Consider the following 27,819-nt stretch of genomic DNA (forward strand, 5'->3'; position numbering starts at 1 on the left):
TTGCCCCCTCCTACCTCTCTGACCTGCTAACCCCTTATCAACCTGTCCACTCCCTCCACTCAGCAGACTCGGGCCTGCTCCATGTTCCTCGCCCAGTCCACCCCACAATTGTCGGTCGGGCCTTCAGGCTCTCTGGCCCCACCCTCTGGCCCCTCCTGTTTGACCGTGCCTTTGGTCACCCTCCTATCCTCTCTGTCTTTACAACTTCCCCCCCACCCTGCTCCCCGAATGTTCAGCGCTTGGGAAGTCCTCCCGATGTGAAAGGTGCTGTACAAGTGTAATTTTGTATTGTATCTTGGGGCGATACCTTACAGAAATACATAAAATGGTTATCAGGTGTAATCCCAGATCAGTTTATTGAGTTGCAACAGCCAATTTCAGGACAGATAACAATAACCTTTACCTAGAGCGTAATTAACGACTGGAACAGGTTTGCTGGAAGGGTGATTAAAGCCCAGTTACTGGACTCATTTTAAAAAAATTACGGGATTCTGTGACGGGAGGACAGTAAGGTGGGTATTCTGGAAGGATGAGACCACTTGGGCCTTCTTTATCCAAACTAATTTTGTGATGTTGTGATCTTGGCAGATCCTTTTTATCCCATTCCTTTTAATGAGCATTCTCCTCATTTCACCGTCCTTTAAGCGGTCCGAGACGCTGTCCGGCGTGAAGGGCGCTGTATAAATGCAAGCTGTTGTTGTTAATACTTTTACTGCTCAAGTATCTGTCTCTCTTTTAAACATCCCTCTTCTCTATCTATGCCACCTCTGGGCTGGGCAGGGTTCCACGTCTTCAAAATCCTCTGGGTGAAGACATGCTTCCCAACCTCAGTTCTAAAAGTCTAGGTTCTGTTTTTAAGATTAATCCTTTAGCAAAGGGAACTTTGCTATGTGGCATTTGCAAATGAGGAAGATTATCTGTCATAAACAAACAGCATTTATAATTAAAAGGTAATATTCTTCCATTCATCCCACAGCTTCAAAGTTGTTTGTGTATTATGTAGAATAATAAAGGTATCTCACCCTTTAAATCTACAACCAGAAGAGTAGAGTACCAGTTAGCTAAGTGCATATTTGACAACACATCCAACCACCCTTATGTAGATTCTCCTTTGTGAATATTGTTCATTTTTTTCATCTAAACGGCGTTAGGAAATATAAACTGGCACTTTGTGGATAAAACAGTTAATCCACTAAAGCACAATTTATCAGTATTCTCAAACATATAACTGCATCCAAGTAAAAATTGCAGCAATGAACTGAACTATATAACTACATACTAAATATAACTGTATACTAAACACAAGAGCATATAAAAAGTTGGATCGAGTTTGATGAATAGCTTATTGACAAAACTTCTCACTAATGCTCGTGTACTCTTGTGCAACAGGCTCCGTGACCCCATCACTCCCACCCTTGCCCGACTCCACTGGCTCCCCCTCCCCCAGAAGATCGAGTTTAAGATCCTCGTCCTCACTTTCAAGGCCATCCATGGACTTTCCCCCTCCTACCTCTCTTACCCCCTACCAACCTGTCTGCTCCCTCCGTTCTGCTCCACGTCTCCCACCCGACCCGCCCTACCATCAGCGGCCAGGCTTTCAGCCTCTCTGGAACTCCATCCCACAGTCCCTTCGCCTCGCTTCCTCCCTTGCCTCCTTCAAGGCCGGTCTCAAGATCCTCCTTTTTGATCGTGCCTTTGGTCTACCTCCCACCTCTCTGCCTTCCCCCATGTTCGGGTCCTGACCTGACTGTCCAGCGCCTTGGGACGTCCTCCCGATGTGAAAGGAGCTCTATAAATGTCATTTTGTTGTTGTATTTAATTGATCATTGCTGTGATTTATGAGTAAGACTCAATTGAGCGGGAGGAGCAAGGAAAAGAACTATTTCACACTGATTTTCCATTTGTATTTTGAATGCCTTCTCAGCTTGTTTGGCAGACAAGGCCTGAATGAGCGCAAATTTCCTGCAGCTGAATATCGGCAAGACGGAAACCATACTCTTTGGCTCCCATCAACGCCTTCTCTCCTGCGGGTCTGAACTCCTCAAACTCCCCGGGCTCTCCTTCAATTCTCTGAACTTGTGAGCAACTTAGGGGTCAGGTTCGATCCCCAATTATCCGTCCTCCCCCACATCTGGTCGCTGACCAGGACCACTTTCCTTCACTTCCACCACATTGCCTGTCTCCGACAACACCTCACTCCACAAGCTGCCGAAAAACTTTGTCCACTCCTTTGTCACCTCTCGGCTGGACTACTCTTAACGCCCTCCTTGCCAGTCTCCCCTCCTCCACTATTCACAAAATTTAACTCATCCAAAATTCTGCCACCTGAACTAAACTCCGTAACCCGATTACTCCAGTCCTTGCCAAACTCCACTGGCTCCCTGTCACAGAGAGGATCAACTTCAAGATCCTCACTCTAGTGTTTAAATCCCTCCACGCTTTGACACCCCCCAATCTCTCCAACATCCTCTCTCCCACAACAGTACTCACTGCCTCTGTTCTACTGGCTCCGGCCTCCTCCTTTTCCCTCGAATCCTCCGCTTTACCATCAGTGGCCGTGTCTTCAGCACGACTCCCTGAAGCTATGGAACTCCCTCCCTCAACCCCATCACCTTGAGGTTGTGCCTCTTCGACCATGCCTATGGTCACCTTTCCCTCCCCCTGGCTCGGCATCGGACTCCACATTTTCAAATCCTGCCTAAAGACCATCCTTTTTGATTGTGGTCACCTTCCCCCTCTCTCTCCCCCTGTCTCAGTATCAGACTCGATCACTGTCAAACACTTTGGGACGCTGAAGGGCATTATATGTTGTTGTTGGAGTAAGACTGAAAGTTTAACACCAATACAAGCAAATAGTACAAAACAGGTACAACACCAAAGTCAACTTTGGATTGAGAGCCATTTTAGGATTTCGGCAGAAGTACAAGAAAATGGTCAAGAGGTACAGGAACCTCCTTAACCTCCCGGCTTATCCCTCAGACTCATTGAAACTGCAACCTCACTGAATGTCTTGCCAACATTCTGTAGAGGATGTTGGTGCTCATCCAGGTCTTGATGTCTGACAAGCAAGTGGACAGAACATTGGTGGAACTGGAGTTGATTTTATGGGAGAAACACAGCAGTCAATTACGTAAGCAGTGTCCCATGAATAGTCGTGGATTGAGTGACCAATTTGTTGTTATTTTTTTTGAAGGAATTATTACCTCCTGAAAAGCGATCCGCTGACTGACTGACAACCGGGTTCCTACTTGCTGCTGGGTAAACAGAGGTGTGTGGAGTAAACCTTGAGAATAAGGTAACAGCTCAATATTAAAACTATGGATCAGGATATGAAGAAATCTAGGAGTTGCAGAGCTGAAATTAAGTCAGTGCTTTGCAGCTTTGCTGTGCCCCTCTTGCAGGCTTCAGTTTGCCCCCACCTATATGTAAGACCATCTGACACTCCTCAACCGATTGTTTACAAAGAAATAAATTCTGGGGCATTATCTTTGAATGTTTAAGTACTAGAAATGTTGTAGACTGACTGAAAGGCTTTTGCTGTTTCTTTTTCCAGAGGGGAAAGGAGAATGTTTAAATAGTAAGGTCTGCACTCACCTCTGCCTGAAAAGAAAGCTTAATTAACGCAAAAAACATTTTATATTTGATTCCACTTGCAATCACTTTGGAAACTGGTAGTTATTAAGCCTCCCACTATAAGTGGTAACTAATGAAGGGTTGAAAAAGCCCCAAATCTCCTAGACCTGTGTGGGTTCTAAGCGCCAAACACTCAAAAGTATATTTATCAGAGGGCAAGTGCTCTTCACTAGAGAGGAATGACAATTGCACACTGCAGCAGTGCACGACTGCTCTTCACTCGCCTGGGGCTGCTAACTCTTTCTGTTGATTAGTTGTGGAAGGCCGACATAAGCTCTACAAGTAACACAGTCCAGAGAGACCTAAGCTTTGATTTAGAGGGAGAAGATTGCTGCTAAGATTTATTAGCAATGCAGTACTGTTGGACCACGAACTTTGGAAAATTCCATAAAAATAAACACAGCCAAAAAACAGGGATTGATTGCTACGGAAAAGCACGTAAACCTTAATGGAGTGATTACGGCAGGAAACCCACATGTTTAATCCATCAATATCAGACACGTTCAAAAGATAACAGTGATTCACTGGGCTATTTCCATCTGTACAATGGTAAACAAATTCAGATTTTATATGACCATTTGATGAATGATAACGATGGATTATGAAAACCAATCAAATTAACAATACATTGATTTCAATCAATCCACAACTAATTTTTTTTCCAACTTTGTTATTCCATCAATCTTTTGTAATGTAACATGCAGCTCCCTTTGCCACCCCATATACCACAGGATAGCAGGAAGAGCTGAGGCCAGGACACTAATAATTTTAAAAACTCATATAAAACAGCTCGATGCTGTGATGGGAGGGCAGTTGTGTATGTTTCTGCGTGTGTGGTGTGGAGGGGGAAATGGATGAGATCAAATTGGCTGAAGAGCTAATTTAACCCAAACTGATTTTGTGATCTTTTGATTCCCCAGGTCCACACCAGTGTCTTCTACCCTTCTGCCTGTTGCTCACACTGTGTTTGGTCAAGGTTCCCTCAACTTCAGGCAACAACTCGGTTAGAAATGCACTTGCACACATCAGCCCTTTGGGACGTCCTCCTGCCGTGAAAAGTGCTATAAAAATGTAATTTTGTATTGTATCAGACAAGGACCTTCGTCTCACACTTTGCCACTATTCTCAATCCACGATCGCACATGAAAAATGGTTACCTAAGTGAATCGTCATTGCCAAGGTATCGTACATCATACAGAAGCACCAACTTCAGGAAAAATGTGCTTCCCTACATGCCCCGACTTTGCACATTAAAATAATTAATGATGCTGCGTAGGAGTTGTGTCGCTATCCTGGTAGATATTAGTTTGCTGAGGAAAAGGACAATTCCATGGGAAACTTCAATAGTTTGTGCTCCTAATTTTCTGTAAAGTGAGGAAAGTTTTTTTTAAAAAAATAGATTTCCATTTGGAAGTGAAAGCAACGGTCTCAATCAATGAGACTTTGGAAACGCATGCTTCAGATAAATAGGTGTGTTTGACTATAAATATTCTTTTTACAGTGGGCTGACGTTTCAACAGAATCCGTTCCAATTTTCTGTTAGTTCAGCTAGGAAAGGGAAGAGCGCAGCTATATTTTCCTTCTTTGTGAATTTGATTGAAAATCCGTTACTAAAGTCTGTGTGGAAACATTCTTAAAAAAAGCACAATAAATGATCTCATGTGAGTCATCTATATAGCCTTGGCAGCTTTTGCACTTGATGGGGATATATGGCTTCCCTTATGTTGTTTTTAAAGTGCTGGGAATGGAACTCTGTCATTGCAGAGGTGACTGGTAAAACCCCAATGTTAATCCATTAGAGTTCATCAGAAAGCTTGTTAAAGATGTGTGGTTGACAGGCAACACCATGAAAACAAAGCCTGCTTTGGAAGCTTGCTTGACACACACAATTATTCACAGGAACATATGAGTGTTCAAGACCAGAAAGGCCATTGCAGTCCATCTGGCCTCTCCCGAAGCAAAAGTCTTTTTAAAAAAGAATAATTAATCCTACTCCGAGTCTCAGCCGTCCAATTAAAACCAAATAACTATGTGATTCCCTCTTGAATTTGCTGACATATTCCGCCTCCACTGACTTTGGTTAGTTTATTCCACATATTTACCACTCTCTTCAGAGCAATTAAAACTGAACTGGCAGCTCGACTTATTTTTTCTGAAGTGGTCCTGTAGAACGCAATGTATCTGCAAGTTGTTTATGCGCATGTGCTACTGAAGCAGAAACGGGGCCAGAGATTTATCAGCTGAAATACAGTTGTGCAACAACAACAAATTACATTTGTAGAGCTCTTTACACCTCAGGACGTCCCAAGGCGCTGGACAGTCAGGGATCCTCTCCCGAGCTGGTGTTTGGGGTCAGGAGGGGTAGGAGGGTGACCAAAGGCACAGTAGAAGAGGAGGGGCTTGGACGGGTCTTGAAGGAGGCAAGGGAGGGGGTGAGTTGAAGGGACTGTGGGACGGAGTTCCAGAGGGTGGGGGCACATACGTGAAGTTGTGAGTAGTCGCTAAGGATGATCTGATGCCAGCTAACAACAATGATTTACATTTAAATACGGTTTTCAAGTCGAAATGAGGTCTCAAAGTGCTTCACCACAACTGACTGGGAGCAAAGCTTGAGGAAGGGGAGCTGAGGAAGGAAGCTGAGGTGGACAAAGGCATGGTCGCAAAGGTAGGACTTTTGGTAAGTCCTAAGGTCTCTGAGACACTATCCTATGTAAAAGGCGCTATACTGTATAAGTGCAAGTTGTTGTTTTCAAGGCAGAGGCACGGGGTTAAAGCAGAGGGACTCCAGGATGGCGTTTCAGAGAATGGAAGCAGAGTGGCTAAAGGCTTGCCCACAACCCTAAACATCTCATATGGACTCTGGGGCCGGATGAGATACCAGCAAAAGCACTATTGTGCATCAAAGCAAAATGGTGCACGGGGTTGCTGGTACACGCTGATGCCAGTTCTAACACGATTCTAAATAAACTCACACACACGCGCACAACTTCACACAAATGCACCAACAGTGTTTCCTCAGTGGCAGCGAAGGTAAGTCTAAGCCACCTGTACATTGTACAATTTAGGATTACAGACAGAAATATTGCAGAGATAGAACTTTAGAGGCACCAGAACCAGAGGGAGATTCAGAGAGTTCCACACACTCGTCAAATACCATTGTTCCACAAGAGCCTGACAGTCTGTCTTCTCGTTGCTAGTCCTCCGAGATACAATACAAAATTATATTTGCATAGATCTTTTTACGTCGGGAGGACGTCCCAAGGCGCCGGAGATTAACGAGTTGTTACCGTACGTGAGGGGTACTATATAAATGCAAGTTGTTGTTCTCATCGGATCATTATCTCATGGATAATGAGCTCTCTAGTGTGCTTCAGTTGTAGCATTTTCAACAGATGAATTTTTTTTTAAACAAAATTAGCCCAGGAAAATGATTTCCATCTCAGATGCTCCTGAAATCTTGTCAATCATTCAGAACCTTTTTTTGGAACTGGCCGTGGTTACAATTACTCTATTTTTTCAATTACTGTCAAGACCACAGCAGTGTCAGTGTGGTGCGGTCTAGAAACATACATCAAAGCTCTAAAAATACACGTCTCCAGGGACCAATAGCATCTCATTTGTACTGATCCAGGTGTGTGGACAAACAGATGGCTTAAACCTTGTATGCAGAATCCTTCAACGAGCCTCGTGCACCTCCTGGTGGCAAAGGGAGTGAATAACATCTTCCTTGAGATTTTACACAGTACAGAGCAAAAAAACAATGAGAAAACAAGCAGAAATAAAAATAAACATAATTTAAATAAAATGTCACTGTTCAGCTAAACATTGGAGCTCCATGGGAATGTATAAGTATCAAGCTCATGTTGCACATGCCAGCACTGGACTGAAGAGAGTATTTCATGATGCACAGAGTGGAAATAATACAATCATTCCAAGGCAATTACCAGCAATTCCCAACTGTGATCTAACTTGGGAATTACAACTGCTGCTGCGTCTGACAAATAATTCACTTTGCCTCCTTCAGAAAAAAATTAGGATTTTGAAATTGACAAATAATACTCTGAAATGAGTCTTCATATTGTTCCTAAATTAAATTGGGTAAATACTTTCGAAGTAAAATTCTGCCTTCCTTGATTGTTATCTAAATTACTGAATCAAATAGCCACTAAATCAACAAAAACAGCAAACTGCATTTATATAGTGCCTTTCATGTTGGGAGAATTCTCAAAAGTTCTGGACAATGAAGGGTTTGGAACCGAGCTGGGGGTTTAAGTCAGAAAGGGTGGAGGGCAAGGGGGGGTGAGACGATGACTGAAGGCACGGTCAAAGAGGAAGGTCTTGAGACAGGTCTTGGAGGAGGCAAGGGAGGCAGTGAGGCTCCGTCCGGGATGGAGTTCCAGTGGGTGGGGGCAGAATGGCTGAAGGCTGAATGGTGGAGCAGGCCGGGCGGGGGACAGATGTTTTGGCAGGTCACAGAGGAAGGGAGAAGCAAGACTCCTGGAGGGTTTTAAAAGTAAGGACAAGGATCTTGAACTCAATCCTCTGGGGAATGGGGAGCCAGTGAAGCCGGGCGAGGATCGGGGCAAGAAAGGGGTGAATGTGAGGTAGAAGGAGAGATGAAAGCTCATGGAGCTTAGTTTGAGAGAAGATACGAGCTGCAGCGTTCTCAATCACATTATCCTTGGATTCATTGGAATGTCTATGAGTTTAATGATGTTCTCCATGGTCTTGAGTATTATGAGTATTTCTACAAACACCTGCCCCAGTTGAAAACATAGAGTCAAAGAAATTTACAGCACAGAAGAAGACCGTTTGACTCAATATGTCTGTGCTGGCTCTTTTAAGTGCCATCCTATCAGATCAATTTCCCTATTGTTTTTACGTTTAAATCTTGTGCTAATCCATAGACTATTTCAGATCCAACACTTCAACAACTATTTGAGACGCCTCAAATAGTTAATGAGGTGCTATATCAAATGCAAGGATTATTATATTATTATTATAACAAGCTTTTCATCTTGAGCAGTTCCTATTGCAAACTACTAAAAGGTCTTGTACGTTGTTACTTTCAATACAGCATAGATCCTGGAGACACAGAATTCAAATACAGACACCCAAATTATTCTGGTTTTATACAATGGCTCATGTGGCTTGGTCTATGATGCCAAGTTTGGCACAATTTATTCTGCGCCCATTCCTTTTATATTCAAAGACTTTGCATCTGCATTTACGGCAATCATGCCAGGCTATTGTGGAGCGAGGACATTTGGAATCACTCACATGATTGCGTAAGTGGGCACAATAGCTCCTGAACTAAAGTACAAACAAGTCAGACTCGCAGACTGAGCCTCTGCAGTTGGAGCTGGTCTGACTGCAGACGCAGGGCGACCATATTCATTTACAAGCAAGCAAGGGAACGGTCTGTTTCAGCCACGCCCTTTCCATGTGTATTACACAGAATATTCCAGCCACGCAGGCTTTCTGCAGCATCTAATGCAATTTGAACCCTAGACCACATCAAAGGCTCTCATGCACTATTTATACTTACAGTGCTGCTTTGGTTCGCTCTGTGCTGTCTGCACTCAGTATAGTTCCAGCTGAACTGGGCAGACGGTCTATTTAACTCATTCTCAGGATTTCGCTCGTTGCCAGCAAACAAGTAGTTTAGATTACCTGCTGGTGATCTGCCCCATTGGCTAACACACAACTATTCAAATTTACTTAATCCAATACAGTACTTTCAAACTTACAGTACTTTAGGACTAGGATTTGAGCACAAAGTTGAACTCAGCATGTTGGAAAACCAACCAACCTTTAAAACAGAAATGCAAACCTTCTGCCACGATTCAGTGCAGGCCCTTTAATTATTTATACCAGAAAGTTTGCAATACTTGCAGATGGCAACAAATCATGCAGTTTGGCACAGAATTGACAGTGGAAGGTTTTCTGCTGCTGTTTAAGCCAGAGTTGATTATTATAATAATAATGCAATCCTTGACTGTGATATAGAGCCTGATCAAGCAGTTAAAATGTCTCAAAACGCTTCACAGGATTTTACTGTGATGGTGACTGTGTTTTTGTAGTCGAATGCAGCACTTAATTTGCACACATATGTCCTGCAAACAACCATCAAGTGAGCGACCAATTTTATTTGGGGGAATTGTTGGCCAGGAAACCGGAATAAACTCTTCTCAAATGGTGTCATGGGATCTTTATTGTCTTGCCTGAAGAGATAGACTGTACTTCGGTTTAACATCTCATCCTAGGGACAGCACCTCCAGCAATGCAACACATTCCCAAGTAATTGAAATGTTTAACATGTTATTTATGGGATGCTTGTGCAGTATGACATTGCTATACTCCACAAGTTTAATTTGCTCAAAAATTATAGAAACATTCTCACAATGTGCTTATCATTAGAGGTGCCTATTTTGGGCCACTTAGATAGCAAACAGAAACAGATGACTGACCTAAACAAGAGACTTTTCCTTCTCCTTCCACAAGAGAATAATTGGTGTCTGCAGTACGGAAGGTCAGATTCTTAATCACGGAGGTCTTCTGATTTTATACACAGCGCCTCCATCCCCGCAGCCTCATATGGAATAAACAAGTCCCAATTACCAAGCTGTTCACTGTACAAAGTGTTTAATATAGTGCTTGGACTCAGTGCTGATTCATCTCATGCTACTTTCACATGCACAATTTGATTTACTGTCATTTCTCTAGAGATCAGAAATGGATTATAAAAATAGCCACTTCAGACCAGGATCAATGTCACAAAAGAAATTCCCTTCCTTGCGTTTGATATAGCACCTTATCATGTTGTTGAACATCTCAAAGCACTTCACGTTTATTGATGTGTATTGACTGTGTATTTGTAGGCAATTTGGCAATTTTCCACAAAGCAATGTCCCACAAACAGCTATGAAGTGAATGACCAATTCTATCTGAGGGATTGTTGGCCACGATGGGAGAAACCACCCTCTCATTTCAAATAGTACCAGAGGATCTTTAATGTCTAGGTAGGAGAATCTATAACCAGGGGTCACAGTCTTAAAATTAAGGGTCAGCCTCTTAGAACAGAGATGAGGAAACATTTCTTCACTCGGAGGGTAGTGAACTTATGGAATTCACTACCCCAGAAGGCTGTAGATGCTCAGTCCTTGAACATTTTCAAGGCTAAGACTGATAGATTCTTGAAAAATAGAGGGATTAGGGGATATGGGGATAGGGCAGGTAATCAGAGTTAGGTGAGAAGATTAGCCATGATCTTATTGAATGGCGGAGCAGGCACGAAGGGCCAAATGGCCGACTCCTGCTCCTAATTCTTATGTTCTATCTCAAAAAGGAGGGGGAATGTGAGCTGTTATGGTCTGAAATTAGTGAAATCAAGCTTCCATTTTCTTGGCACTTAAACTCTCCCTCCCACTCTGAACTCTCCATTCATGGTCTCCTCACTGTACCCATGAACCAAAGCGCAAGCTCGAGGAACAGCATATCATCAATCTGCTAGGGACCTTACAGCCCTCTGGCCTCAATATTGATTTCAATAATTTCAGAACATAACAGCTCACCTTCCCCCTCTTCTGTGACCATTGCCACATAATCTGGGTCCCAGACACACCTTTTCTCTCGCTGGTCTGGCTGTTTTGTTTCAATTCCCTTCCTTTATTTTCCCATTTTGCTGCAATCCCCCACTTCGTTTTGCATCATTAACCCCTCTTTAACCCATCATCCCGTCCCCCACCCCATTTTCTCCTTTATCTTCCTTGCCCTGCCTCCCCCTTCTCTGTTAGTCCTTGAAAGTCTCTCCCTCCCATCATGCCCCAGTTCTGACGAAGGGTCGTGGATCTGAAACATTGACTCACTTTTATTTCTCCATAGATGCTACCTGACCTGCTGAGGTTCCCAGCAACTTCAGTTTTTCTTTCAGATTTCCAGCATCTGCAGTATTTTGCGTTTTGGTTACACATATTGACAGGACCACTGGAATCATCAGGAAGGCCTCACCAAAAATCAATAATCAACATAAGTGTTACCAATTTGGTCGTTGAAAACCCCTTCAAACTAGGCAAGGCAGGACAAGATCAGTGCTAACAGCACTTAAGACATGAAAATGGTTCACCATCGGAGAGAAAGGCGCTGTATAAATACAATCTTGTTGTTATTGTTGCTGTTGAGGCTCCCAGCCAACTGCAATCCTTTCCTGGATTTCACTCGACACCGTGCAACTATGTGTGTGAGCATGTCACAGTATACAGAGACAACTAATGTGAATTACAACAACAACAAAATTACATTTGTAAAGTGCCTTTCACGTCAGGAGGACGTCCCAAGGCACTGGGACTTACAAATCACTTACAAATTAGCCTATTTTTAGGCCTGGTCTTTTTTCAAAATCAGCCAAACATTGTTATTTTTATTTGCTAACTGCCTGCGATGTGCAGCAAAAATCCAATGTGTGACAGACTCTTCCCAACTCAATATAACTGTCATAAATCCATTAGTTTCCAAGCAGAACTTGAAGGCCTCACTTAGAATTCTGGATTGCAGTGTCTTATAGGTTTCACTTCTACATTCCACAACCGTTAAAATGCTTATTTTACTCTAAAAACAATAAAACGTATACAACTGTAGTACATAAACCTCCAGAGTAAATGCTTTATATTTACAAAGTGTTTTGCTCTCAGCTATCCCTGCATAGTGCATTTCTCTCTGCTACCAGGAGTAATTTCTACTGGCTTATCAATTTTACATTGAAAGCAGGTAGTGTTTAGAGACGTTTTTTAAGTGAGCACATGCTTGGTCTGATTACATTTAGAATTAGATGTAGTGATGCTAGGTTACTTCCAACATTAAGTTACCAAGAAAGAATGTGTGGTGGCCCGAGTGCGTTTTGTGCAAAATTAATGTTACTGAATTAGCTTTATTCACAGCCCGACTCCACTCTTTGCAGAGCACCACCTCCCTATTCTCCAAAGCTCCCCATTTATATGGCAATACCTGAGTGTTTGTACATACCATCTCACAGTGCAGCTCCAGATTCACATCCCCTTTACTTGTGTGCAGTCGGACGTAACCTTTCTTCTTGACATAGCGGTATCGCACTGTATTGTCTTCAACCGCAGCTAGGAAAGAAAAATGAAGGAACATTAGGCTGGAACTTTTAACAAGAGGTAAATGTCAAATGCTGAGAAATTGGAGCCACAACTCAGTCCCCTGCATGTTTGGGGAATGGCCCATAGAATGTTTCACAATTGATTCTGTCATGTCTCCTCCATCACACACAAGCTGTTTCTAAAGGAATGTGTCTGTCTACTGACACAGAGAACGGGGATCAACAACAACAACAACAAATTACATTTGTATAGCGCCTTTCACGTCAGAAGGAAGTCCCAAGGTGCTGGACAGTCAGGGATCAGAATCTTGGGTTAAAAAAAAATGCTCCTGTGCAGTATTTGGCAGGAATTGGACTCACATGACAGCAACAACAACAACATTCCACTTATAGAGCGCCTTTCACGTCGGGAGGACGTCCCAAAGCGCTGGACAGATGGGTCAGGACCCGAGCAAGGGGGAAATAGTCAGGGTGAGGGGAGAGAAGGGAGGGAGTGAGGAGGGGGGAATGGTCAGGATGAGGGGAGGGAAGGGAGGGGGCGAGGAGGGGGTAGAGAGTTGAGAGGGGAGCTGAAGGCACGGTCAAAGACAAAGGTCTTGAGACTGGCCTTGAAGGAGGAAAGGGAGGAGGCGGCGAAGGCACTGGGGGATAGAGTTCCAGAGCCTCGGGGCTGAGAGACTGAAGGCCCGGCCACCGATGGTAAGGCGGTTGCGGAGGGGGATGTGGAGTAGACCGGAGCCAGAGGAACGGAGGGTACGGGCAGGTAGGTAGGGGGATAGTAGGTTGGAGAGATAGGAGGGAGCAAGGCCGTGAATGGCCTTGTAGGCGAGGATGAGGATCTTGAATTCAGCAAGCCTGACGTAAACCAGGCTAGAACAAAAGTGTGGAAAGGCTACGTACTCAATATATTTTTTGGAAACATACGGCTTTATTTCTGCAAACAGTTTACATCCAGCCGAGTTGGATTGAAACCTGACCTCTTGTCGTTATACTTGGGTTGTTTACTGAACCCTGGACATGTTGAACACAATGCTTTCTTTTACCACCTTTCTTTGAAGGTCCTAGTCTTAGGTGCACAAATGATCTTGGCGTTTTCTTCCTATATTATCCCAATTTGATGTCTTTATGCCCTTTCAGATTAACGGCACGGATGAATTTCATGGAATTGTTTCTTCCTTTACAAAAACACGAAGGCATGTAACATAAAAAGCCTAATCAGCCCATCACTTCCATGACACGTCTAGTTTGCTTTGAACTTTACCCAAGCGTTATTTGTTGGGGAAAAAATTCTGTGTGGATGCACCGATCCCAAAATGTTTTAACAATATTCATCAATCTGTACATTGCGTTATTTAAACCTGACATGCTTCTCTAACATAAAAACATTATTTTCCTTCAACCCCCTCCACCCCCACCTTGACAGAACAGAACCCTGTAACTGACATGCGCAGTAAAATAAGTCTGAATTGCACTGCTCAGGTATGTTGAGAATTTTACAATACTTTGATTCAGCTGTGAAGCTCTGCTATGGCTTAGAATCCATTACCACAACAACTTCCACTTATATAGGGTAGCATCTCAGAGAGCCTATTATAGTTAATAGTTCAAGGCAAGCCATCTCCAGATTATCATAGATTCATAGAATGTTACGGCACAGAAGGAGGCCATTCGGCCCATCGAGTCTGTGCGGCTCTTTGACAGAGCGTCACTTTCACTAACCCCAATCACCAGCTTTCTCCCCATAACCCTGCAAACCCGTCTTCCCCAGATACCTATCCAGTTCTCTCTTAAAAGCTGTTATCGAATCGGACTTCACTCCCCCTTCAGGCAGATCATTCCAAATTCGAACAACTCGCTGAGTGAAAACATTTCTTCTAACCTCCCGTCTGCTTCTTTTGGTAGATATCTTAAGACTGTGACCGCGGGTCACAAACACACCTACCAGCGGAAACAGCTTTTCCCTATCTCGCCTGTCGAAACCTTTCATGATCTTGAAAACCTCTATCAGGTCCCCGTGTAACCTTCTCTGCTCTAATGGGAAAAGTCCTAACTTCTCCAGCCTGTCCTCATAACTAAGGTTCCCCATTCCTGGTATCATTCTCGTGAATCTTCTCTGCACCCTTTCCAGTGCCTTAATGTCCTTCCTGAAGTAAGATGCCCAGAACTGGACGCAGTACTCCAGCTGAGGCCTAACCAGTGTTTTGTATAGATTAACCATAAACTCCTTACTCTATGCCCCTACTAATAAAGCTCAGTACACCAAGTGCCTTTTTTACTGCCTTATCTACCTGCCCCGCTACCTTTAATGATTCACTTACTTGAACACCCAGATCTCTCTGTACATTCACCCCCTTTAAGATTGAGCTACCAAGTCTATATTGCCTCCTATCATTTTTCCTAAGTGTATCACCTCACACTTATCCACATTGAAATCCATCTGCCACATGTCAGCCCATTCCACCATTCTGTGTATGTTGCCTGCAGTCCGTCACAACCTTCTTCACTATTTACTACCCTACCTAACTTTGTATCATCTGCAAACTTGGAAATAGTGCTCTCTATGCCCAAGTCCAGATCATTAATATATATTAGAAAGAGCAGTGGTCCAAAACCGATCCCTGGAGGACACTGCTGCACACCTCCTTCCATTGCGAGAAACACCCATTAACCACCACCCTCTGCTTTCTGTCATTCAGCCACTTCTTAATCCAAACTGCCTTTAACAAATCCATGTGTAGAGATTTATTCTGTCCCGGATTAAGGTCTCCATTAGTTTTCCTATTACCGTTAGGCTGACTGGCCTGTAATTTCCGGGTTTGTCTTTCTGGGCCTTTTTGTAGAGTGGGGTAACATTAGCCACTCTCCAGTCTCTTGGCACCACTCCTGTGTCCAATGAAGACTGAAATATAATGGCCAAAGCCTCCGCTATTTGAACCCGTATCTCCCACAACAACCTTGGGTGAAACCCATCTGGTCCTGGTGACTTATCAATTTTGAGCCCAGTCAATCTTTTCAGAACTTCCTCTCTGTCTAAAGTAATCTGATCTATTTCCTCATCCCTCTCATCCAATTCTGCGGCATTTGGGGCATCCATTTCCGTTGTGAAGACAGATGCAAAGTACTCGTTCAGTACATCAGCCACACCCTCTGCCTCCACAACAAGATTGCCGTCATTGTGTTTGATTGGCCCCACCCTACCTTTAACTAACCTTTTTTCCTTTATGTGCTTGTAAAATATTTTAGGATTCCCCTTTATGTTATCCGCTAACCTCTTCTCATGCGATCTTTTAGCCTGTCTTATCACTCTTTTAAGATCACTCCTGCATTCTCTACAATGCGCTTTGCTATCCTCAGTGTCTTGCGTCTTCCAATTGTCGTACTCCGTCTTCTTCTTTTTCATCCTAGACAGAATATCCCTGGTCATCCAGGCTGGCTTGGTTGTCGCACATTTCCCTTTTGTGGGAATATATCTATTTAGACCTTGAGCTATCATATCTTTGAAGATCTCCCATTGCTCATGAGTCATTTTACCTGCTAGTCTTACTTGCCAGTCCAATAACTCTAGGTCCCTTTTTAGCCCATCAAAATTAGCCCTTTTCCAGTCAAGCATTTTCACCCTTGACTGTACTTTGTCCCTGTTCATGAGTAATCTAAATCTAATAATATTATGGTCACTGTTACCTAGGTGCTCCTCTACCGAAACCTGTTCAACCTGACCTATTTCATTCCCCAGGACTAGTTGCAGCAATGCTTCGTTCCTCGTAGGACTGGAGACATACTGCTCAAGAAAATTTTCCTGTACACAGTCTATGAATCTTTCTCCTGCCTTGCCCTTAGCGCTGCTATTTTGTCTTGTACCTGCTCTACACTTCCCACTTGTCTTTTTCCTCTAATCTCTAATCCATTGTTTATCCTTGGATACACATCCACCCTCGACACTGGTTTAAATCTGCCCCTACAGCATTTGATAATCTCTTGGCAAGGAAGCTCACCCCTGCCTCGCTTAAGTGCCGCCCATCCTCAAGGTAAAGATCCCACCTCCCCCAGTAATGGTCCCAATTGTCCAGAAAATGGAAACCTTTTCCGGACCATTTCTCCCGCCAATTGTTCATGCGCCTGATCCTTTCATTATGCTGCCTTGTCGCCCGAGGTACCAGGAGTAACCCAGAGATCACCACCTTGGATGTTCTGGACTTGAGTTTGTTCCCCAGCTTTTGATACTCGCCCTGGAGCATCTCAGCCCTCTTCTTACTAATATTGTGGATCCCCACATGGACCACGACTTCTGGACATTCTCCTTCCCCTTGAAGAATCTTGTCCATGCGCTCTGTGAAGTCCACTACCCGTGCACCAGGAAGGCAGCAAACCATCCTAGCTTCACGATTCTGATTACAGAAGATCCTGTCAGTGCCTCTTACTGTTGAATCCCCGATCACAACTGTATTGCCCTTGTGAACCATGCCCTTGTCCTGTTGAGACAGAATGTCCACTGCTGTCCTCACGAGAGGCTTCCACGCTCTCGATAGCTAATGTTGAGTACCGATTAGAGACTGGTACTCTGTTGGGGGTGCTCTGCCTTGAACAAGCCCTCTTCTTGCCCCATCGCATTACCTTATCATCTCAGGAGAATTTTGAATTCCTCACTCTTGTGTTCAAATCCATTCACTGCCTGGCACCTCCCTCCCTCTCCACCTCCTCACTCCCCAATCCACCATCTGGCGCCTCCACTCGACGGGCACCGGCTCCTGCTTGTCCCTCGCACCCCACTATTGGAGGTCATGCTTTCAGCCACTATGCCCCAAAACTCTGGAACATTCTCCCTCAATTCCTCTGCCTTGCGCCCCCTCTCCCCTCTTTCAAGTCCCACCTGAAAACTTTCCTCCTCAACTGTGCTTACGGCCACCTCCCCCCCGACTCAGAGTCAGGCTCCCCCACTGTTAAGCGCTCTGAGGCGCTACCCCGAGTGGAGGGCACTATATAAGTGCAAGTTGTTGTTGTTGAAAGTGGACGTATAAGACTCTCACAACAGAAACTATTTCCCTCGGAGAACGCAAGCAATAAGTCAGTTGGAGGTTTTCAGATTTTAGTTGCTACGTTGAGTAGACACTGTTTAGTGCAGCACAGATGTACAATATAAATCACATTGAGGGGTTCAAAAAGGGTTTTTTTATATAAAGTGTACCCTTCACGAAGGTCCTCATCCATTACATTACAAAGTGATGTGTTGAACCCTGTGTGACCTCAGGATATTGTCCTGCACTTCAAATAACATCCGATTCTTTGATGAGATTAATTGGCTCATGTTTCTTGGTATGGACTCGAGGAAAGGGCAGAACGTGGGATAAAATGAGGAGGAGTAGGAGGAAAGAAAAGTCATTTCTATTACAAAGCACAGAGCAATATTTCCTCAGGAAAGTCACCATTTTCAATATGTTCCCTATTTGCTGGCTCCAGAATGTTTTTTTTTTTAAGACAGTTGAACCATGAAATGAGGTTCAATGCATAGACCTAACACCACTCAAATAATGCAATCCTATATTGTTCATCATTCTGCTTCTCCACCTCATTACCGCTTTATATTCATCAGCAGCAACTTGCGAGGACTTGGTGAAAATAACTAATGTGGGGATGTAATTCATCAATGGATCTTGTAGCCAAACTGATGTTTTTTTATTATTTTACTTTATGCAATTTGAAAGTTGGACTGAGATCAAACATAATAATTATTTCCTAAAATCTCTGCAGTTTATTAAAACCTTCAAACAATAAACGTAGAAGCCTACAGCAAGAGAGAGGTTCCAGGTCACTGCATTCACTTTGAAAACATACCAGAATTATTGGCTGGATTCCTGAGGGAGTACTTTTCAGTGTAACCTGAAAAGCTCTTCAAGTAGGAGAAGCCATTCCTGGGGTACTTGATGACCGGGGCTAAGTTGGTGACAAATAATAATCCTTGCATTTGATATAGCGCCTCATCATGTCTTCGAGATGTCTCAAAGTGCTTCACAGAATATACTGTGAAGTGAATTGACTGTATTTTTGTAGGCGAACCACAGCAGCCAATTGGGCACAGCAGCGTCCCACAAACAGATGGGGATTGAAATGATCAATTTTTTTGAAGGATTTTTTGTGACAGCACCTTTCACATCAGGAGATGTCTCCAAGTGCTTCACAGGATTTACTGTAAGATTGTTGGTCAGGACACCAGGAGAAACTCCCTTCTCTTTTTGAATAGTTAAAGTTTAACATCCACCTGAACAAACATTTTTTTAAAAAATGTTTGATCCGAAGAATGTAACACAGTGTATTGGAGTATCTGTCTAGACTGGCCCCTAGACTATGAGCTCAAGGACAAGGGGCATCAACTCACAATCATTATTTATTAGTTGGGATCTTGTCTAGCTTAATAAATAAACTATTTCTTAATATTTGTTTATTGATCTTAATCTGGAAGAACATAAGAAGTGCAGAAAAAGAAAAACAGTTTTGAAATAGACTTAATTGAAGAAAAAATTTAGGAGACATATTTTCATCTACAGAGTTTAGGATGTGGAATGTCCTGCTGGGAGTGGTAGTTGAGGCAGAATCAGTATTTGTTTTCAAAAGGGAACTAGATGGATATCTAAACAGGAGTAAACTACAGGGGTGTGGGGGAAAAACAGTTAATGGGACTGAAGGACTGTTCTTTAAAGCAGTGTTTTTTAAAGTCACTATGCTGGCTGTCTGTTCTGTACATTGCTAGGGTGCTACAGGCTAAAGTGAGGTGGAATATCGGGCTTCTAACACCTGGAGAGTATCCATTCAGGTGAGCTGCCAGTAGATAGTTGGCACTGTGAAACTGTACCCAAAAAGGCAGCACTTTTAGGGAGGATTAGAAAAGAAAGGTTATTAGTTGAATAATAGTAGTAATTCTTGTATTTGATATAGCACTTTCCACGTCTTTTAGACTTCTCAAAGCACTTCACAGAATATACTGTAAAGTGAATTGTCTGTATATTGGTGGGCAAAATGGTAAAAACTTTAACCTTTAGAGATTATCTGAACACACGGTGAGCCTCAAGAGTATACTCTGTCAGCAGGCCTGCTTTTCATTATACTCAAAGCAGAAATCAATATTCTCAGACCGAACCTTCAAAAGACATTAATACAGGACCACTGTGTGATTTGCAGTAATTAAACAACACATCCTGTTTTTAATTGGATAAATGGCAAGAATTAAGATGGTGAGTTGCCTCCAACCTTGACACTGCTCATTAAGAGAGAGATGAACTCATTATACAAAGGAATTGGAGTAAATAAGGCAATTACCTGCTTCATGCATAGTTTCTGGTGTCATTGCAGTGGAAGTGAAGGAAGCGGAGACCTTCCCTGTTGAGTAATGTGCCTGCAGGATTCAGCAAACAAACCATCAGTTTCAACCACATTAAAAAAACCTAACCACAAAACAAAGTTTGTTGATATGCAAGTAAGTTGCGATTACATGGAGCATCAATCTTGCAATGCTCTCCTTGTATCTGATTCACCTGGCACGACTGAAGTTTTGACATGGGCCAATTCCAACACACGTTTTGCTCAAAGCCACTTTCGGGTCTTTGGAAATACAGATCTATACCTGTGATTTCCCACACTCTGAGCTCCTGATTTCTATTACTTACTCCAGAGTAAGTTGTTGCTAAATGGAGACCATGAACTTCTACCCCAGAATGGGTTATAAAAAAAATGTGTTTTTCTTTCATTTGGAATGGTTCTGCTGTCCATTCCTGCATTCATGTTATTCCCTTTGCTGGAGGGACAGCAAAAAGGAACAGAATCCTACATCAGTCACTATCCCATATATAGACTGGTACATGTTATGTATGACAGCCCAGAAGCACCGAAGCAACACAAGGTTGGTGAGATGAAACACAGAACAAAGATATCACTACAGAGCTTGCAAAGAGTTATAGAAATACATTTTTACATTACTTCAGAAAGTTGGGAGGAGAATTTTTTTTAAGATCGCTATTAATAACCTTTGACCTGGAGGCAAGGAGTCATCCCACTCACCTCCTGTTAACCCTGCAAGCCAAAGCCCTAACGGGTCGGTTGGTCCTAGCTGGACAAGAAGCAGGAAAGCTTGCCAGACAGCAATATCAATGGCAAGCTGTGCGGTTTTAGCTGGTTAGACTCCAGCAGTTATCCCAGTGCACAGTCTGGGGTCCCCAAGCCTTAGTTCTTGCCAACCTGTGCCTAATACTTTCCGGAATTAGGTAAAGCAGGATGTGTCCCTCCAGGGAAAGAGTGCGCATTCCATTCCAACAATCTATCTCTGGGATTTGCATGTGCAGATGGGATACATGGAAATCTCAGCACGGTTTGGATACTTTTAAACATGGTGATGGGTTTCTGCATGTGCCAGACACCCGGCTGACAAAAAAAAAGCAGAGTTTAGTGGGGGAGCAGCAAGTACTAAGATTTGAAGGCGCAGAATCCCACGAGTTAGGGAATCACTCGAGCGGAAGAGATTCATAGTTGAAAATCCCAAAGTTTATCGTTGAGAGATGAAGAGCCAGCAGAGCTTGGTGAGGACTGGGGTGAACGGCACATGGCGTTTGGTGATTTGAATGAATTGGAGCTTGTGTATGGTAATGCATTTGAAAAGTCAAGTCTGAAAAGTGAATGAAAGTTTGGGTGGCATTTGTGTGAGACAGGGAAGGAGGTGAGCAATGTGGCAAAGATGACAAGCGGTCTCGCTCAGCAACCGTATGCAATGAAGGAAGGAGGAAAAGTGAGGATTGAACCAAATGCCAAGGTTGCAGACTAGTTTAGTGAATTTGAGTTAGAGGGATGGTGCATTGCTGACTAATACTTTAGAGATCGCTCTGCAACTTTACAGAAAAAATGGTCTGTTTTTTATAAAATTACGAATTTCTTTAGCCATGGATACCTAGGTTGAGGCATGATGACTCTGGATAATCGGGAATGGTTTAATAGTACATTTAAGAATCGATGAATCTCGACTGTAAAGGGACTCAAGACAATAAAACCTCTCAGATTCTCATCCCCTGGACGGATAGATCTCTTTTCCGTAGCATTTCAATCCATATATGGACTTAACCAACACTATATTCAGCATCAAACAGCTGCCTCTATAGATGTACAGAGGATCTGATAGAGCCAAACCTAGAATTGTACTGAAATGATCCTCAAGCTTCACATCACAAGTGAAATCTATATACCCCTAATCCTAATGTAAATTTGTATTGTATAAATTTCCTGTCTGGAGGGAAATACTCAAAGCAATGAATACATGAAAGATACCTAAGAACTAAAGAGGTGAGATAAAGGGAACAGTGGGGTCATGTTCCCCCACAGCTAATTAATTGGAAAAATGTGGATAGAAGGTTTCATTTGAGGATTTAACAGTTTTCAAAATCTGTTTTCTAATAGATACAAACACGTTTGATATTTGATGCAATGCTCCTTGTGGTGAGCATTCCAGCTTTCAATAATCCATCTGTTATTGAGAATACTCAGCTACTATTCTTTGTTAAGGCAGAATTAATCTTCAAGTACGTGGTAACACACATGAGCTTTCAATGCCCTACTTTTTCTGTTTACATCCACTAGACACTTTGACCCAGTTCCTTCAAGAGAACAACTTTTGTGATATTTCTTTCTAATTTAAGCAGTTTAAAAATCTCATTCCAGTGTGGCAAACCTCTATAGCACAAAACTGCCTACAATTCAACAAAAAATTGGTAGTGTCCTCTCAACAAACTGGAGTGAAATTGATGGTTACTGAAGTGACGTGTTGTGGTGCTCTTCTTGGGAAGGGAGGATTAACGCACATTTGTTAGTGTCAAATTGTTCAAGACTCGTACTCTTGAGTGATGTACTAGAGAACTAAACTAGAAGGAAAAGGGTTTTGAGGAAAAGGATCTGTAATGTGTTCTGGACAGGAGAGAAAGCAGCTGAAAATAAATCATATTTATCGTAATCTTGTAGAAAATGTTGCCTGAGGAACAGAACCCTCAGCAAGGTGGTTGCACAAAACACTAAGTTGAGGAATCAGGAAGTACTTATAGCTGAACTTACCGCATTCATCTTATCCACCTTCTTCTTTTCAGGCTCTTTCATAGTTGCTGCCAGCATTTCATCTCCCTTATAATCTTTGTAAAGTTCCGTCAGTGTTTCCCTCATTTCCAGACTGGTGGTTTTCAAATAATAAGATGGGTCCTGTTTTGCTTTCTCTTCCTCTGGAAAACAGAATGTACAAGTGAGAACACCTAAGCAATACTCATCCTTTTCCTTTGTTTTTATGCACTTCACAGAAAACCCAACAGAAGCAGAGAATGAGCTCATATGAATTTCTGGATTATTGAAAAGTGGTTCACATTAAAATTACTTAAATTGAGAATGTGTTTAAGGCTCAGCGCGCAAAAATCAATAACTGGATATTCTCAACAAATGAATACTGTCCTCAGTAGGTTATTGAGCAACTTAGAGCATTATTGACAGTGTTTTAATATTCCAGTTACAATCAATATTGGATAAAACCAACTCTGAACTTCTGTTGCTTATTATTTTGGAACCAGATTTCTCAAAATGGCTGAAACCTCTGGCACATTTCCAAATTTCAAGGTGGGGACACTATAGTTTAAGAACATTTGAACTTTTACCAGTGAAACATAATTAAGTCAGAACATAGCAAGCAGGGAACCAATATTGTTGCTTGGTGGTAAAACAAAAAACAGTATTTTTCAAAGTAAATCCTAGGAGCAGCAATAAAGACAGTTCAGACTCAATTTGAAACATTCCTGAAATATCTGAACTTTGAGGGTGATATTTACTAGGCCCAGGCCATCATTTGGTAATAATGGTGGTCAGACCTGGGGCTAACTGGCATTTACAGTTGATCAAACACACGTCTGTCAGCAGCTGAGCATCCAATACTGAAGCCTTCGTTTACAATTAGTTTTTTTCACCAATAAATTTAAACCAGAATATTTTTGCAAAAGAATTCAAAGCAAATTAAAAACAATTCAAAGACAATAACAACAAATGATATTTATAGAGCGCCTTTCACGTCAGGACGACGTCCCAAAGCGCTGAACAATCAGGTGTCAAGGCCCGAGCATGGGGGAGGGGTGGTGTAGGGGTGAGGGAAGGCAGAGAGGTGGGAGTGCGACCAAAGGCACGATCAAAGGGTCTTGAGACCGTCCTTGAAGGAGGAAGTGAGGTGAAGGGACCGAAGGATGGAGTTCCAGAGTGTGGGGGCAGAGAGGCTGAAAGCTCGGCCACCAATGGTAGGGCGGGTCGGGTGAGAGACATGAAGCAGACCGGAGCCCGCTGAACGGAGGGAGCGGGCAGGTTGTCAGGGAGTCAGCAGGTCAGAGAGGCAGGAGAAGGCAAGGCCATGGATGGCCTTAAAAGTGAGGATGAGGATCTTGAACTCGATCCTCTGAGGGATGGGGAGTCAGTGGAGTCGGGCGAGGGTGGGAGAGATGGGGTCACGGAACCTGTTGCTATGCAAACAGAACAAATGTTTCACCTGTAAGTCACTGATGAAACCCAATATTTATACCACAATGGCACAAATAAACGATCGAAGAATGGCTTTAATTTTTCTCCTTCAATTAAATACATCAAAGCTTGTGGAAAACAAATGCTAAAATCAGCATCCCTTTCAAAATCACAAGGAATTTCAGCAATGCTCTTCTGCTAACGTTTGGATTGCAATCCAACTTCTTGTCAAACTATGCAAAACATCTCTGGAGTTGTATATTTAGAAACACTCCATGTGGCAGTTTAAGTTGGCTCTCTTGCACATGGAAGTCAAATGGCTGGTTCCACTCCTTAGCTCTAATCAGTTTGAGGCTCTTTCCCAAGCCCAATGAAGAGATTGTGTTTTATTCATCATGCATAGTTGAGACTTGAGTTATTTCCAGAGATATTCTGGTGATGATTGAGGGTGTAGTCAGCGAGATTGTGATCCAGGGAAAGGCTCATGTGTAACTTTATACACCATTGGATTGATTTGATGACATTCCACCTTGCTAAGCCAGTCCGGAACCTTGGCGTCTTGTTTGACCCTCATCTATTCTTTCTACCCCACATCTGTGCCATAACACGCTCTGCCTTACCCCACCTCTGCAACATCACCCGGCTCCACCAAAACCCTCATAGATTCATAGAATGTTACGGAACAGAAGGAGGCCATTCGGCCCATCGAGTCTGTGGGGCTCTTTGACAGAGCGTCACTTTCACGAACCCCAATCACCAGCTTTCTCCCCATAACCCTGCAAACCCGTCTTCCCCAGATACCTGTCCAGTTCTCTCTTAAAAGCTGTTATCGAATCGGACTTCACTACCCCTTCAGGCAGATCATTCCAAATTCGAACAACTCGCTGAGTGAAAACATTTCTTCTAACCTCCCGTCTGCTTCTTTTGGTAGATATCTTAAGACTGTGACCGCGGGTCACAAACACACCTACCACGGAAACAGCTTTTCCCTATCTCGCCTGTCGAAACCTTTCATGATCTTGAAAACCTCTATCAGGTCCCCGTGTAACCTTCTCTGCTGTAATGGGAGAAGTCCTAACTTCTCCAGCCTGTCCTCATAGCTAAGGTTCCCCATTCCTGGTATCATTCTCGTGAATCTTCTCTGCACCCTTTCCAGTGCCTTAATGTCCTTCCTGAAGTAAGGTGCCCAGAACTGGACGCAGTACTCCAGCTGAGGCCTAACCAGTGTTTTGTACAGATTAATCATAAACTCCTTACTCTATGCCCCTACTAATAAAGCTCAGTACACCAAGTGCCTTTTTTACTGCCTTATCTACCTGCCCCGCTACCTTTAATGATTCGCTTACTTGAACACCCAGATCTCTCTGTACGTTCACCCCCCTTAAGATTGAGCTACCAAGTCTATATTGCCTCCTATCATTTTTCCTAAGTGTATCACCTCACACTTATCCACATTGAAATCCATCTGCCTGCAGTTGGTTACAGTCCTCCTCACTATTTACTACCCGACCTAACTTTGTATCATCTGCAAACTTGGAAATAGTGCTCCCTATGCCCAAGTCCAGATCATTAATATATATTAGAAAGAGCAGTGGTCCCAATACCGATCCCTGGGGGACACCACTGCACACCTCTTTCCATTGCAAGAAACACCCATTAACCCTCTGCTTTCTGTTACTCAGCCACTTCTTAATCCAAACTGCCACTGTCCCCTTAATATCGTGGGCCTCTAATTTTTTTATTAATCTCTTATGCGGTACTGTGTCAAAAGCCTTTTTGAAATCCATGTAAATAACGTCCACCGCATTTCCCTCATCAACCCTCGCAGTCACCTCTTCAAAAAATTCTATTAGATTTGTTAGGCAAGATTTGCCTTTAACAAATCCATGTTGGCTGTCTCTAATTACCTCATGTTCCTCTAAGTAGAGATTTATTCTGTCCCGGATTAAGGTCTCCAGTAGTTTTCCTATTACCTATTACCGTTAGGCTGACTGGCCTGTAATTTCCGGGTTTGTCTTTCTGCCCCTTTTTGTAGAGTGGGGTAACATTAGCCACTCTCCAGTCTCTTGGCACCACTCCTGTGTCCAATGAAGATTGAAATATAATGGCCAAAGCCTCCGCTATTTGAACCCGTATCTCCCACAGCAACCTTGGGTGAAACCCATCTGGTCCTGGTGACTTATCAATTTTGAGCCCAGTCAATCTTTTCAGAACTTCCTCTCTGTCTATAGTAATCTGATCTATTTCCTCTACCCTCTCATCCAATACTGCGGCATTTGGGGCATCCATTTCCGTTGTGAAGACAGATGCAAAGTACTCGTTCAGTACATCAGCCACACCCTCTGCCTCCACAACAAGATTGCCGTCATTGTCTTTGATTGGCCCCACCCTACCTTTAACTAACCTTTTTTCCTTTATGTGCTTGTAAAATATTTTAGGATTCCCCTTTATGTTACCCGCTAACCTCTTCTCATGCGATCTTTTAGCCTGTCTTATCACTCTTTTAAGATCACTCCTGCATTCTCTATAATGCGCTTTGCTATCCTCAGTATCTTGCGTCTTCCAATTGTCGTACGCCGTCTTCTTCTTTTTCATCCTAGACAGAATATCCCTGGTCATCCAGGCTGGCTTGGTTGTCGCACATTTCCCTTTTGTGGGAATATATCTATTTAGACCTGAGCTATCATATCTTTGAAGATCTCCCATTGCTCATGAGTCGTTTTACCTGCTAGTCTTACTTGCCAGTCCACCAACTCTAGGTCCCTTTTAGCCCATCAAAATTAGCCCTTTTCCAGTCAAGCATTTTCACCCTTGACTGTACTTTGTCCCTGTTCATGAGTAATCTAAATCTAATAATATTATGGTCACTGTTACCTAGATGCTCCCCTACCGAAACCTGTTCAACCTGACCTATTTCATTCCCCAGGACTAGATCCAGCAATGCTTCCTTCCTCGTAGGACTGGAGACATACTGCTCAAGAAAATTTTCCTGTACACAGTCTATGAATCTTTCTCCTGCCTTGCCCTTAGCGCTGCTATTTTGCCAGTCTATATTGGGATAATTGAAATCCCCCATTATCACAACTCTGTTCGCCTTACATCTATCCGCGATCTGGTTGCAGATCTGCTCCTCTATCTCCTTCCCGCTGTCTGGTGGTCTATAGTAAACCCCTATCAATGTAACCACTCCTTTCTTATTTCTTATCTCTAACCAGGTGGATTTTGTTGTCAGGCCCTCCAGAGCTCGTTCCTTTCTACAGCTATAATTGTATCCTTAACTAATATTGCCACCCCTCCTCCTTTTCTTCCTTCTCTATCCTTCCTGAACACATTATATCCTGGAATATTTAACTCCCATTCCTGTCCTGGCTTGAGCCATGTCTCGGTTACTGCCACCACATCGTAACCCCCTACGGCCAGTTGAACCTGCAGCTCATCAACCTTATTCCCTAAGCTACGTGCATTTAGGTACATGCATTTGAGGAAATTGTCCGCTTGTACCTGCTCTACACTTCCCACTTGTCTTTTTCTTCTAATCTCTAATCCATTGTTTATCCTTGGAT

At 43.1% G+C, this 27,819-nt stretch overlaps 1 protein-coding gene across 1 annotated transcript in view; it reads right to left on the reverse strand.

Annotated features, from left to right (window-relative positions):
* The window catches only part of ppil2 (peptidylprolyl isomerase (cyclophilin)-like 2), a 121,051-nt gene that overhangs the window by 53,588 nt on the left and 39,644 nt on the right, over positions 1-27,819 (reverse strand). The window contains exons 10-12 of the mRNA XM_007908613.2: positions 22,829-22,989; positions 20,060-20,135; positions 12,655-12,761 (exon numbers count right to left, since the gene is read on the reverse strand). Coding sequence (XP_007906804.1) covers positions 12,655-12,761; positions 20,060-20,135; positions 22,829-22,989 — 344 coding nt within the window. The remainder of the gene's footprint in view (positions 1-12,654; positions 12,762-20,059; positions 20,136-22,828; positions 22,990-27,819) is intronic.

The sequence above is a fragment of the Callorhinchus milii genome, unplaced genomic scaffold, assembly GCF_018977255.1.
Source record: "Callorhinchus milii isolate IMCB2004 unplaced genomic scaffold, IMCB_Cmil_1.0 Scaffold8, whole genome shotgun sequence".
Taxonomy (NCBI): Eukaryota; Metazoa; Chordata; class Chondrichthyes; order Chimaeriformes; family Callorhinchidae; genus Callorhinchus; species Callorhinchus milii.